General features: G+C 48.8%; 1 protein-coding gene across 2 annotated transcripts; it reads left to right on the plus strand.

Annotated features, from left to right (window-relative positions):
* The first annotated feature begins 2235 nt into the window (after window positions 1–2235).
* Window positions 2236–11703, plus strand: LOC134525628 (promotilin-like). Of its 2 annotated transcripts, none has more exons than XM_063356655.1 (6): window positions 2236–2263; window positions 3758–3828; window positions 7505–7630; window positions 9145–9267; window positions 10657–10765; window positions 11581–11703. In XM_063356655.1, exons 2-6 carry the CDS (start codon window positions 3796–3798, stop codon window positions 11586–11588), a joined length of 399 nt encoding a protein of 132 aa, XP_063212725.1. In that variant the 5' UTR covers window positions 2236–2263; window positions 3758–3795; the 3' UTR covers window positions 11589–11703. The 2 variants fall into 2 exon arrangements, with proteins under 2 accessions (XP_063212725.1, XP_063212726.1); XM_063356656.1 differs by lacking the exon at window positions 2236–2263 and adding an exon at window positions 3236–3311.
* Window positions 11704–14762: the final 3059 nt, after the last annotated feature.

The raw sequence follows: 14762 nt of genomic DNA on the forward strand, positions 1-14762 counted from the left end.
CATGAATTAAACAGGCATTTTATCAAATTCGAGTCCTGTGCTGGAATCAGACTTGAGGCTGGATGGGCCTAAAAGTCTTTGCAGATCTTTCTGCTGGAGTCTGAGTTTTCCATTTGGTTTTCCTGGCCCCATGTCCCAGCCGGGATGGATGTGCTGCTGTGTTTCGCTAATACCAGGTTTTTCCCCTGGGAAACGCTTGCCAGCGAGCACATTGACTTGCCATGTGCTCTGTCTCTTTTTCACCCTGAAGGCATCTGACCCTGTTTCCTTGTTGCCTCGAAGAATGAATTGGTGCCTTGAAAGCCTGAAAGGAGATAAAGCAGCAGCCAACTCTTCTCTCCTGTTGCAGATAAACTGCTATTAACTGCTGAGGGTTTCTGTAATGAGCAGGGTGACTCGCCATTGAAAGCGTTGATAAATCCTGGGCATCCAGCATAATCCAGTCCACAGTATCAGGAAATCTCTTGGGAGCTGGCAGCGCTGAGCACAGCAATGCCTTTTTCACGCTGCAGTTCTCCCACGGGCGGATAATCTCCATGGACAACAACTGCAAACGCTGGAGGTCGGATCCTGACTGCTGTAACCTCCCCTTTTCTTCTCAGCAAAAACAACCGCTGCAGCCAGACGGGGTTTACCTGCAACGGTGACCGCGGGACTGGGTTTTGCATCCCGTGTGCGAGCGAGAATATCATACATCATCCTCCCGCTGATTTGACAGTGCGAGCGGCCCCGCAAAGCAGCGATTTAATGCACTTCTCGGTGCCTTAGCGTTTCGTCTTGCTATGCTTAACCTGATATATTGTTGTTTGATGCGGGAACAGTAGGGGGGGTAAAAGGAGGTAATAAGAAAATAAAAGGTCAGTGGGTGCCTGGTGTGTGTAAAGGCTAAATTGCTCTTTCATCAAATCTAATAAATATTCCCTGTGAGTGGGGTAGGGAGCTCCTTTTCTGAAATGCTAAGTGATTTCCCTGCCTGAGAGCCTCAGCCCAGGACTTGGATTATCAGATGCGGGCAGGGTTTCCCACCGCCGGCCCCTGGGCCACCACCAGCCAAGCCCCACAGCACCCCGGGGGGCCAGGGCAGCAGCGTGTGAAGGGAGAGCAGCCACCGGGAGGGAAAAGCCAGCCTCACTGCAAAGGAAACTGCATTTTTTTTTCTACTGTTCCTAAAAATATTCCTGAGCCTTCAAGTGAAAACACGGTGGTTTGGATTTGAAAACCAAAATGGAAACAGATGAGCTGCATCCCAGCTTGTTTTCTCACCTCCTCTCCGTTCTCTCTTCGCTTCTTCCAGATTGGGGAGAGAATGGTAAAGGAGTGACCAAAAATGAAGAAAAAAAAAAAAAAAAGCAAGGAAACATGTTTCTCTTGTGGTTTGTTTTTTTTTTTCCTTGTTTGAGAGTCTATAAAGTTTTATAAGCACAGCAATTGGTTTTAAGTGAAAAAGGGATGTTTTTATTTTTATTTTTTATTTAATTCTAATGAAAGATGATTGTTAGGGGATAGGACGTGTCTCCACCACTGGTAGAGAAGTTAAATCCATCCAGGCTGTGGCCAGAAACATGTGCTTTCTTCTTTCTTTTGTCCTTCCATGGAGAAATGGAGGCAGCAGGCAGAACTTCCAGGTGTCCCCAATTTTGGTGTGTCCAGGTCACCTCAGGCCTGGTTCCCAGAGAGGCTTTGGCATTACGGGGTGCAGCACTGGTTTATCAGGCTCTAAATGCCCATGGGCAGCTCTTGCAGGTGTGTTGCAGACCCAGAGGCGCTCAGCGAGATGCTGAGGATGTAAATCGGTGTGATCCTACTGGAGCTGGGTCCGCTGCGAAGATGCTGCTCCATCTGGGTGTCTCTTGGAGATGTTTGTGCTGAAGAGCTCCAGAGCTTTGCATTTACAGGTAAAACGAGATCACTGGATCCAAAAGGTGGGCGGTGGGATGCTCCCTACCCTCTGCCGCACATCCAAACCTTCACCTCCTTCCCTGTGTCCGACCTGCACCTCATCCACCGCTCGCTGCCGTCAGCAAGAAGAGCCTCCAGTCGCTGGGTTGGCTGTAGGAACCCGGCAGAGTGGGAGGAGAGAGAAACAACACGAGACAAATTCCCCGTTAATCTAAGAGATCATTATTTGCTGCTGGAGCCAGGAGGGTCAACTGGTTTGGGGAGCCAGCAGGAGTTAAATCCTTGCTATTGATTCTTGCCCAGCCTGGCTGCGCAGCCCTGAATTCCCGTGAATTACACTGCCGAGCAGTGGGGAGAAGCTGAAGTGGGTGCCAGGCAAGCATGGGGGACGGGAGGGGGAAGCCTGCGCCCTTAAAATATTTATGCCGCAAATTAACATGTGTTTTAGGCCTGTGATTCTTCAAATATTTATCTAGCGTTAATATTTTGAAAACCGCATTAAAATTTGCCACTGGTGCTTTATTCATTAGGAGCGTTCGGCAGCCACAGACAGCAGCGCCTGCTAAATCTGTAACGCGTCCATGCAGAGACAGCAGCTGGAGGATGGAGCCTGGGCTGGGAGAAGGAGATTTCTGCTCCTGCTTCCAAAGCAGGGAGCCTAAAATGAACTAAAATGAACTCCAAAACCACACTGGCTTCAGCTATGTGGCTGCAGACGTTCGGTTCAGCAGAGAATGAGCCGTGGTTTTGACCCATCTGACTCCAAGCAAAAATAATTTAATGTGAGCAGGGTGAGACAGATACTCCTGTGAGCAACAGGAAAGGGAACTGGGGCTGGGGGACACGTTTTTTTCCAAGTTTGATGGCTGCTGTGGGGCTGGTGGGGCTGTGAGAGCCTTGTGGACTTGCACAAAGTTGTGTCCTCCCTTCCCATGTGTGCTAGCCCCATCCAAGGAGGTTGTTGGAGATGGGGGAAGAGTGGGTGATTTGGCCCACGGTGGCTGTCAGGGCTTGTGCCGCGGCTCTGACGCTCACCCCCGAATTGGAAGCTTTGCTGGAGGACCCCCCCATCGCCTGACCAAGAGCCAGACGGAGCGGCAGTGCGGGATTTCGGTCCCTCACACTCTCTCCGCCCGCTGCGTTAGCTCAGGGCTGAAATTCAACTTCAGATTCCCATTGGCTTCTATCTCCTGTTTTTTATGCAACCCGCTTGCCAAAATACCCCGAGCACAGAGAAACTTGGAGGGAAAAGTACAGGACATGGAGACAAATGTTCAGTGTCCCTGGCACAGGGAGCTCATTTCCCCTTGATTCCTTGACATTGCAATTGATACACGGCTTAATGGGCTTCACTGCTACTGCCAGTTTCCTCTTAAAATTACTCCCAATTATGGCGAATGTTTAACTTTTAGGTATGAGCAGAACTGCAAGCAACTCCATTTTGTACATCATATTTTTGTTAAGCTCCTAACCTCTGCTGCAATTTTGCTTCATAAAACAAGGAGAGTTTCAGGGGGCCTGCAGATTGCAAATTGTTACGGGGAGTGCAGCAGGACAGATTTTTTTGCATTATAATGCTGGGGAGTGAGATTTCCAGCTGTGATTTTTATTTTCATTTATTCTCATTTTGCATTGGCAACGGGGACGTGCCAAAAGCTGCTTTTATGGACTGAGCAAACCTGGAGCAAAAAGGTGCCTGTTGCTTCCACTGAAGAAATCTTGGGAGTCGGGTCCCGTATTTTCAGTTCTGTTTCCTTTTCTTTTTGAGTACTCTTGCATAATTAAGAGGTGAACCTGGCAGACAGCATGCAGCTAATACAGATATGATTAATTTTAATCTTCCCTTTTTATTTTAAAGGTTATCCATCCCAATGCAGAAAGCTGCATCGCAGATGGATGGGAAACCTGCCAGCCGGCCACATTTTTGAGGTAAAAGGGGACAAGACATGGGAAAGTTTAGTGCTTTGAAAAAGTGACCTTTCTTGGTAATTAATTTGTCACTTCCCAACACCATCTGCTGACTCGTCAGCTGCATCCATCATAACCATGCGAAAAACACTGGAAAAGTCAATTAAAATGGGAACTGGTGTCAAATGGCCTTTGCGCAGATTCTTTAGCAAAGGGAGGAGGGGAAAAAAAAAACCACCCCACTATCATGTAATGTCCTTTTCAACAACACACGTACACATGGTCCCAGGGAGAAAAACTATGTTGACCTCTCTGGAAGTTTTATATCTAGGGCCGCTTCATTGCCCGGCGATAAGCTGCAGTAAATGCGCAGGGATCTGGGAAGCATCTTAGTGATTGCCACATTTTTTAAGGAGGGGTTGGGCCCAAATTGAGCGTTATTGACTGTAGTAACAGCAGCGAGTCCCTTGTGAGGACCAACATGTGCAGTGTGTACACGTCGTATTGACTAGCGGTGATGGAGCTAGGTGAGAAAAGTCATTTTACGGACTTGGGTAATAGCTCTTTTTCCCCTTGTCTCCAGCAAATAGTGCCAGTGCTTAGCTTTCAACCAGCCAGGCGGGAATGCCGCTGCTCACCTCTGCTACAACACCCCATAAAGCCATTTGATGGAGGAGGATTTCATTGCTTCCCCAACTCATTTTTTCCTCTTTCATCTCGCCTGGTTGCTTTCAACTTTCCTCGTGCGTAGCCACCCATCTGGGAGAAGCACCAGGACGTTTCTGGCCTGATCCCAACCCCTCCAGCATCAGTCTGACCGTCTTGAGGGGCCAAAGATGAGCTCGTACGCAATTCGCTTCTTCTCTCTGCACCTCATTTGTCTGGAGAGAGATGTCAGCGCACAGTTTTGTGTCCCTGAGGGGGATCAGTATGTCCAGGACTGGGAGATGGCGGTAAAAGGGGCTGCATGGAGACTCAAAATGGACAGATAAATCCCCCAGACTGCTTTGACATCTCCCCACTTGTCTGCTCAGTTTATAAAGCTTTTTGGTGAGAGATTTAGCATGTATAATTTTATTTATTATTTTAATATTTAGCTCTAGATCCCGCCAGGGGATTTATTACCTTAAATCTATGCTTTTTGGAATGCTTGTGGGTCAAACTTCATTCTGCATTACGCTTATTTTGTGGCACCATGGTTATTATTGTGATTTGTCCACATTTCAGTAGGAATATAATTAAGACACAGGCATCAATTTACCACTGGTACGCTCCCATCAGAAATGCTTTATCCTGGAGGGCTCATGAGCTAAATAGAGAAGCTGGGAGAGAGGAATTTTTCCATTTTATAGCTGGGGAAACTGAGGCAGAGATGCTCTGTCCAGCTGCGGGACCCACTGAGAACGGCTGCCAGCCTAAAGAGAGAAGCCTGGGGAGAGAGGAAAAGGGATCTGCCTGGAAACGAGAAACTCCAAAAAATCCAATGCAGATAACAACGTTCCCTCTCTGGCAAACCCGTTTCCACGCACACCAGGTAGCCGTTCGTCAGCTCCGCTGGAAGCGTGGCACCCGCGCAGGGAAGTGATTGCGTACCGGTGCCTCTACACCTATATAAAGGGTGGGAAAGCCAGTGGGAGCATCCAGGCGTGATCAGGAGCAAGGAGAGATCTGACCTCCAGCATCCCGCGGCTGCGCTCCCCAGGTAGGTGCTTGGTCTCTGCTCCCAGTTGCAAGCTCTGTGGGGTGGGCACCTCATGGGTGCTGAGATCGGCGCTGGTGTTACCAGCACGTGTTGGCTTCAACCGAGAGAGCTCTGACAAGAAAGAAGAAACAAATCGATGCTTAAACAAGGGGAAAGGTGCTTTGTGCTCATCCCCCATCGTAGGAGCATCGATTCCACCAGCTCCTGCCTCCCTGCTTGTTGTGAGCACCCAGCAGACACCGCAGTGTGCTGCAGAGGCGCAGGGAGCCCTGGGTGCCCTCTGCACTCGGGGAGCTGCTTTGAACAGACAGAAAATGAGTCACAGACAGTTCCTATTGACAGTAACGATCTGATTTTTTTTTTGGAAGACAGCTCAGTAGATAAACGTACTGTCTTGTCACTGTGCTCACGCCAGTACCAGGTGGATGTTCACCCCTCCTGCGCCCAAATTGCCATTTCACCCCATTTTACGCATTTATAAGCAGAGCTGGGAACTGCTGCAGCCGCCCCATGCGACCGTGGTACTTTGTTGTGCTGATGCTGAACTTGGGATCCTCCTGCTTTATGCTTTCTCTTTGTAGCTGGGAAGCAGATTCACTAACAACAAAGTACGTATCTGCCTGGAGAGGCATTGAACTAGAGATCTCAGGTCTGAAAGACATGTCCTGCTTACAAAATAAGGACAGCACATTCAAAAATTATATTTTTTTTGACCGGAGTGATGTGTGGGGGTGTTTCTCCAGGGGAAGAGGGAGCGAATCAATTCACAAAGGGATAGTCAATAAGAGATGAAGGAGGTGACTGGGTTTATTTCTTTGTATATGGCAGTATTTTATTGTGGTGGTAGAATAAATGAAAAGGCATGAAAGATTGATGCTACTGAGATAGCATCGTGTTATCAGCACATATGCATATCAACATGTTGTATTACAAGGGGAGAGCCCGAGAAATCCTCTTTTGATCACTGCAGCAAACAATACATCTCGCTGGGTCACAGTTGGCAGCTTTTGATGATGGGTGGGCAGGGGGTAGATGGCACCGGTGCCACCCTAAAGCGGTGCCAAGGCAGAGGAGAGGGGCTATAGCCACCGTCAGCCCTCCCCTGGCCTGGCACACAGCGGAGGGATGTGACTGGCAAGTGCTGCAGAGGGGAATATTTATTAACTTCCACTGGCCTTCAGTTCAATACTAGCTGATATTTATGGGAAATCTAATTTAGGGGTCAAATTTGACCTAACAATGTCTTTTCAATAACGTCCAAATGGAGAGGTTTCTGAAACTAATTAAGGATCAGGCTCCAATCAGGTAGAGTAGTTAAGCTGTGGGACAAGACTTCATTAAATTCGTCCAGAGAGAATATTTTAATATTTAAAGAGAACATTTAATGTTTACGTAAGTCCTCTTCTGACGTGAAGTCGCTGTTAAATCACCTCAGAAGGTAGTTTTTAAAGCCTTTTATACTAGGCTTTTATGGAGCCGGGCAGGCAAATGCCCTTCCCAGCTCTCCTGGACCCAATGAGGTTTATTAAAAGATTCAGTCCATCAATGCAGGTTTTCAGGAGTGAGGAATATGAAAACAAAATTTAACAAAACATCTGTCTTAAGGCTTTTCTCTCTTACAGCATCACTCTGTCTCCCTTGCTGTCAGCGGGATTGATGGGAGCGTTTTGCTCTGGATGTGTGCGGGTCTTAAACCACTACAGCTGGAGGGCTAAAGCTTGCAGAACAGAGCGAGTCTTTAACAGTACTGAAGGGCTGGGCTTGAAGTCCCTGGAGACATTGCTCAAGAACAAATCTGTTTACAGAAAACGGTTTGAGAGGAGAAGTGTCAGTCAAGACGCTTCTATTCTCAGCTCAGGAGCAACTGGAAGAGTAAATATACCTCTAGTTAGCTGGTGGATAAATTGGATTGCAGCTGATCAAAAACCAAAGGGATTTCTTGTCAAATGGCCCTCCCCACTATCACCCTGGTATCTTCTTTCCTGTGTCATTCAGACTCTCACGATGGTTTCAAAGAAGGTGGTGGCCAGTTTGCTCTTGGTGTACGTGGTGTCTATGCTGGCTGAGCAGACCGAAGGCTTCGTGCCCTTTTTCACCCAGAGCGACTTCAGGAAAATGCAGGTAACCCCAAGAAACGTACTGTAGGGGCTGGAGTCCTGAATTAACCAGGGAAGGTGTTAATTCTTCCCTAATCCCCCAAGCTCTGCCACCACACGCTGTGCCACTGTCGTCCCCGTCATCTGCCCCTTCTGCTCAAACAGATACTGGCAGTCCCTCACTCGTCCCAAAGTTAAGGGCTATGGGAGAGGGCAGAGACAAGTTTTAAGATGTGAGACTAGAAAGGAAGAGCCTGGACTCCTTTAGATAAGAACTAAAAGACCCGCGTGGGTTATCATCTGCAGCTGGTGGGGCTCGGTTTTCTTTCCTCCGTGCTAGTGGCTGTAATTTTTACTGAGAAGCTGCAGCTTCCCATCACCATGCTGATGGGTCTTTTTGTTGTAACAAATAATTAACCATCCTCCAGATGGTTGTCACCTCTGGGATGTGCAGAGAGGAGAATGTTTTTTCTTTTGATGTGAGACTAATACTGTTGAAAGGTGTCAGGCAGGCAGCCTCAGAGACTGCATCTTCTTAAACACAGCCGAAGTGAGCTTCCCCCGCACGATGCAACCCGTTGATACTGGGGAGAAATCTTGTTTCCAACACCTATCCGCTTGCTGGACAGCAATTGCTTTTTGTGGGGAGCACAATCATCCTTTAGCCTCGTTGAGGAAGATGATGGGGACCCACGCACGGTCCCCAGATTGATTGTTCTTACATCATGACCCTCGTAGCTATGTGTCTGCTAGTGATTGAGGGTCTTCTAGATGTACATGGGTGAAATCAGTCTTCCAAAGGCTGCCTCTCCTCCTCTGAGCGTGCATTCAAACGAGCGCACAGCAAGCAGTCGGTTTGACACTGAGCACAGCCTTCACTGCATTTTACACGTCCCGTCATGTCTGTCATATCCCAAAGCAACTTTGGCTTTTCTCTTTGGGCTGGGAAGAAAGGGAGGGTCCTGAAGCCAAGTTCAGCCCCATAAATGGGAAAGGACTGACGTTACAGACCTGGCTGAAAGGCTGGTAATGCATAATGTCTGCACAGAGCTCTCCATTTGCAATGAAGCTGTGCAGGCTTTGATTCAACTTCACTGCCACTGCTACAGAACACAACCAGGCTTCTGGAATAGCTCTGCAAGGTCGGTATATTTGGCTACCACGTCCTGCTGACAATCTTATCTTGCACAGATCAAAGGAGTCCTCTGCAAGTGTCATGTTTGCTACAGATCTTTACATGCAATCCTGTAACCCAACTTTACACCCAGCATTGCTGCCTCTGGGGCATGTCACAATTACAGTCCCCAGGGCGATGCTGGCCGCAGTTGATGGGTCCCTTCCCAGCGAGTTGTGGCCCTGGGGAAGGATGCTGCACTGGCTCCAGGCAGTGGTTAGACCTCCAGTCCCTCTGGCTTTGAGCCCAGCTCCACAGGCTCCTGGCTGCTGGACATCACTCTGTTGATATGGTGCAGAGTGGGTTTGGTACCCAGACAATACTGCATCCCAGCATCACTGCCCCATTTTCTCTCTGCTGTGAAGTTGCAGGAAAAGGAGAGGAACAAAGGAGGGCAGAAGAAATCCCTGACCTCGCTGCAGCAGCTGGAAGAGGAAGGCTTCTCTGAGCAATCCGGTGGAGATGTCAGCAAGGTCAAGACCATCCAGGTATGTTAAACCATGCGACTCTAAGCAGCCACGAGGATACACAGGGGGACAAGTGGCCCAAGAGTCAGCCCATGGGGCCTGGATACAAAGGAGTGTTTGGCGGTGCTGTGTGACAAGACAGTGGGTGTTATCAGGGAGCTCACCAGGCAATATTAAGGAATATCACCCGCTTCCTGACAGGCAACTGAGCAAGGCTGCATCAGAGAAAAGTCTTATCTTCACCCTATAAATTATCTGGACATTCAGCAGCCTGGTCACCCTCACCAGGCTTCTCCCTTGGTACAGGGAAGATGGAAACAACATGAGGTCTTTCTTTGCCATTCAGTGAACACCAGGCAACTGCAAGGCAGGAATTTGCAGCTCTGCTGCAGCTCTGGGTTTAACTTGTCAGTTTTTCACCCAGCTCCAGATTAGCTGCCCGGTGTCACCTCCAATCTCACAGTCCTATGCACTGGCAAGACCTTATTTATAAACTTGGGCCCATACAGACGCACCCCCCCCCCCGCCAAAAGTCTGTATACAGAGCAGAAAATTGACAATTTTAGGGATTTAAGTGCCAGTCTAAGCCCTCAAAGGCATGCTTACCTGGTTAGCCAAGTCTGAAAATTGTTCTTTTCCACTTGAATACAGGGAACTCTTTGCCCTGTCCGTGCAGCTGCTCCCTCCGCCAGCAAAAGGAGCGTGTAGGTCCACCCCAAACTGCGGGAGAGACTGAGCGGGACAGGCAGTGGGGCTGGCTAGGCTGGAATTTGGCCAAGACGCAGGTTAATGTGCAACTTACTCTCACAAACGTGGTGCACCAACAATCAATAATAGGATTTAAACAGCAAGGATTCACAGTTCAAAGCATTAAATGACTGGCACATCCCAGTGTCTAACAGTCCCCCGCTGCAACCGCAAGCCCTCCCGTGCCTCCAGCCATGACCAGAACAACTCTATTTACTTCGGGTACATCTGAGCCACAGCTGGCTCAAAGTCAGTCGGTCTGGAGGCAGGATGATGTCTCATCCTCAGTCTTTACTAAGGCAGGGTGCTTCACCAGCATCAGTAAAGCTGATGGCTTGAAGGGTCAAGGTGTGAGATAGTGGAGGATTATAAGGTTCAGAAATTATTTTCTTCTTTACAGTCTCTGTTGCCAGGAGGTAGCTTTATCTGTGTTTCTGAGTCAGCCCATAGATGATCCAATGCATGAAAACTTCGGCACTCTGAACAGCACAAGATTGCGTTGACTTCAAAATGTTGCTTTTCCCTGTATAAGGATCACCCTCTTCCCTTCAAATCAGCCCTAGACCCTCTACTGACCTGAGCAAAGTGGGGTCAAAGCACCCTGACCTGTCTCCCTCTGCTCTCCTCAGCTTTTCCTTCTGACTTTTCTGGCTTCCTCCACAGCTAGCTGTTCCTGTCAGAGCTGGGATGTGGCTCACCCCAAGGCAGCTGGAAAAATACCAAGATGTCCTGGAGAAACTGCTAGCAGAGATGTTACAGGACACCCCAGACGGTACTGTCAGGAGGTTGATTTCTGCCTTGGGAATTCTGCCTTTCCCTCCTCTCACCAGCTCATCATCACAAGATATTTATATTCCTCAGAAGGGCTTTTGTGTCATGTTTGCTCACTTTACGGAGTCCTCAGATACCCCACCAGCTCTCTTGCACACGCTCTTCTTCCTGGAAGGTTATTCACTCTCTTAGGGTGCTGTCTGTGCCCTAGAGCTGATATTGACTGTTAGCAGCATTGCAACACTTCCCAGCAGCTCCACTTGGTGCGGCTTCCCACTTCCCCACTCCTCCTCCCGAAAAGTCCTCTGTCTTCAGGCTGCAATTTCCAACGGAGCTTATAATGCAAGCTACACCTGCGAGGCAGCTCAGCACCCACAGTCAGGCCTGAACACCTCGCTCCCTGCACAGGGGCTTACCACTAACACTTAATTACAGCTAGAATTAGCTGCAATTCATGGTGTTGAGTGCTAACAAATCCAGCCCTGGGCTTTGATTTTAGTGTACGGGAATTGCAAAAGAAAATACCCAGAGGCAGTATGTGATGCAGCTATTCCTGCCTGCAGACTTGAGGGGTGGTGGAATGGGTCTCGCTGATGTTATCTTTGGACTTTTGTCTTATCTGGGCTTAAATGTCCCAAAAAAGAGGGTCCCCTCTATCCCTGTGGGAGTCGTCATTCTGCTTTCGCTGTGCTGATTACAGTTTGCCTTCCAGCTTTTTAGTTGGGCAGCTGAGGAGGATGAAACAATATATAAAGCCTAGGAAAGACTGAATGACAAATTTAAGGACACTTGTTCTTTCCTCTCTTTTCTTTTTAGCTGACTGATATCTGCAGTATCAGAAGAGAAAGCAATGTCGCCTGCTGAAGCTAAAAGATTCCACTTATGTAAACGAAATCTGTAAAAGAGATTAACAAAATTCGAGGTGAGATAATAAAGTACGCAGCATAATTAAATGGAGGATTTGTGCCTTCTTTTCTGCATGCCTCTCAGCCAGATGGCAAGCAGCAAGTGTGGGAAAGAAGAGAGGGAGGGTTTCCAGTTCTAGAGAACATCACCGTCCTTTGAGAAGTGCAAAGCATGTTGCAAAGCCTGAGTAATTAATCTTTGTGGACTAATAAGTTTTAGCCCTCCCTTTTGGCAATGAGGGAAACCGAGGCAAGTATTTACCGGATCTCCTGGCCAAACTGGTGACACAGGAGTAGGATGATGAGTGTTGGATGGGGGACTCGGGCATCCCCACCAGGATCCCTGCTCTGGACGCGGGAGGGCACCCTCTCCCACGCTGCTGGGAGAGAGCAGGAGCCCTGATTTGCAGTTCCTACCTGTGCTCTTACCCAACCTCTTACTCACCCAGGCGATATACATCTAAATAACATGGTGAGGAACACCTCACCCCATGGCTATAATGCGAACAGGCACAGTGTGTGTGAAACAACACAGAGCTCCGGCCTTATTTCTGCCTCTGAAACAAACCTAGAGGTGAAATCGCAATTCCACTTGAACATATTGCTCTCCATTTACATACCTTTGGCTTATTTTAGAGCTGCTCCTCTATATTGGCAGCAGGAAATCCAACATATGTAAAGTAAGGACGGATGAGATCAATGGTATGTATGTGAATATATCCAATTTCAATCCAATTTTATCCTCCCAACCTAACACAAATTCTGTTCTCACTGTGGTTCATTTAAATAGCTGTGTTTGTGCTAGAACAACACTCCTTGGTACGTTCTCTGCTGCAAGCCATCCCTTAGGAGAAAAGAAATCTCCCAATGTATAATGCAACATCCAGCATGGAGTGGATTCCAGCTTTAACATTTGATTCAAAGGCACACTCCTAGTCCAGGGACTGATCAGCTCAGTGTAACTCAAAGTTTGCAGGGATTATTGCTGAGGCAGGCTGAGCTATGAAATCACTATAAATGAGTCTGAGCGGGAGGAAGATAGAAAATAATACATTCCATTAGGCTGAAAGTGAAATCAGCTGCACGCATTGCTGGGCTATAGGAGCTCAGCCAGTGCAAATCAGTCTGCAGTGGCGTGATACCCAGGGAAGATCTGGCATGGAAATCACTGGAGGAGCTGCACCACATTTACGCGGGCGTCCAGCAAGACCAGAGACGAGACTGTTTGCTTCAAAGGGGGCATGTTGGCTTGCTACTTCCGAAAGACCCAAACCTTTACCCCAAGTTTAATTTTGCCCTGCCACGGGAAAACAAGGAGAATTTCCCCTTGAGGGGCAAACAGCTCCTAAAAGCCCTACATAAGCTCCATGGCAGGTCCGAGTTGTGTCTCCAGCATATCCTTTTGCCCAGCTCTTTCACTCAAGTGGTTTTCCAGGCTGACAGCTCCCCTGTGCTATCTAGGAAGGAAAGTTTCCCAGTGACAGCAAGAAAGAAAGCGAACATGAGCCTCTTGGATTTGCTTCCTGGACCATTTCCCACCACAGTGATGGTGGGGCTGATGCTGCAGAGACTTCCATAAGGAGATCCACCAATGTGACTCTGCAGGGATGTCTCCCTTTGCTCTTACATTTTGACCCAAGCAAGCTGTAACAGCAAAGGTTTGCTTTTACCATGGCCGTCGGTTCTGCCAACGGCTCTTCCCAGTTGACCCAGCTATAAATGAGTTCAGGGATGTACAGTTGGTTGTGACAGCAACCGTCTTGCTCTGCAGCAACAACCGTGCAGTCCAAAGTACAAGGGGCCCTTCAGCTTTCGGAAGTAAATTCCCTCCAGACGCAGGGGCTTGAGTAGTGGGAAAGCAGCAGATATTCTTCTGCTGGAAGGAGAAGATGGATGGACCCCAACCATCCTCCTAGGCACAACTCCCACTGTCAGTGCTATATCTCTTGTTAAGAAGCAAAATGGTCTCCAAGTTGCAGGACAGACCTGTATCCCCAGTGCCCTGGAAGGCTGCTTTGGCAGCCAGCAGCACCAAAGTCCATGTCTGCAAGCAGGTAGGAAGAACTTTCTGCTCCAGAAGCTGAACAAGAGTTTTGTGGCAGGATGAGCAGATGAAAAGTTGGGGGAAAGAGGCAGGGAAAGGAGGAGCAGGAAGAGAGAAAAGAATGAAATCAGCACTGACTTTCTAACCTAATAAGAAGCTCGTCAGGCTGAGGACATGACATACGATCGGGAGGATGAGAAGCGGTGTTCTTGGGTCACACCTGTGCCGCGGCTGTGAGTGACAGGGTGTTAAATTGGCGCAGTCGGCTCCCAAGTAAGATTTGACACTTCCCCTGGTGACATATGCAGGACTGTTGTCCAAATGCCATGGGATAAGCAGAGGGGGTGGGATGGTGGGCTTTTTTCAGCAGCCCCTCAGTCAGGGGTGGAAGGGTTCAGCTGCTGCCCGTGCTTTTTGGGGTGCAGCACGGTCCCCTGTTCAGGCACCTTGTGAAGATGGTGCAGGTCTGTTTCTACCCCTCTGCTTATAGCAGTCCTGCGTTGATACTAGAAGAGGAGAAGCAGACGGCACAGCACGCCTGCTCTTCCCATTTGATATCTGAGTCACTGCCAGCAGTCCTAAGGCAGCTTCTGGGCTAGAAGGGAAGGTGGAGGCTGTCCCCTCCTCGCTGTCCCATCTTCCCACATCCCGCTCAGGATATTTAGAGCCAAGATATTCAAGAGCTGCACCGTGGGCTGGGAAACTGGCTTTTCACAGCCGAGCATCTCTGAGCATCACAGCCCATCTGCAGCATCAGCTGGCCTGTGCTCGCCCCGGCAGCCTCTGCTGCTGCCCGGAGCTGTGGCGATGACAAAGGGGCTGCAAAAAGCAGAAAAAAACGCCATCAGCCTCATCAGTGTCACTGTGGGCAGGGTGACAGGAACAAATAGGTGCTGGTCCGTGGGGATATAGGCTCTGAGAGAGAGGGCTGTCTTCTCCTGCTGCCTTCTCCGTGGTATCCAAGCACCTTCCAGGATGCTCCCAAGGGTTGTCTTGCTAGGGAGGAAGGGAGAAGGGTTGTGGATTTCGCTCCACAAAGAAGAGGCATC

The sequence above is a fragment of the Chroicocephalus ridibundus genome, chromosome 20 (assembly GCF_963924245.1).
Source record: "Chroicocephalus ridibundus chromosome 20, bChrRid1.1, whole genome shotgun sequence".
Taxonomy (NCBI): domain Eukaryota; kingdom Metazoa; phylum Chordata; class Aves; order Charadriiformes; family Laridae; genus Chroicocephalus; species Chroicocephalus ridibundus.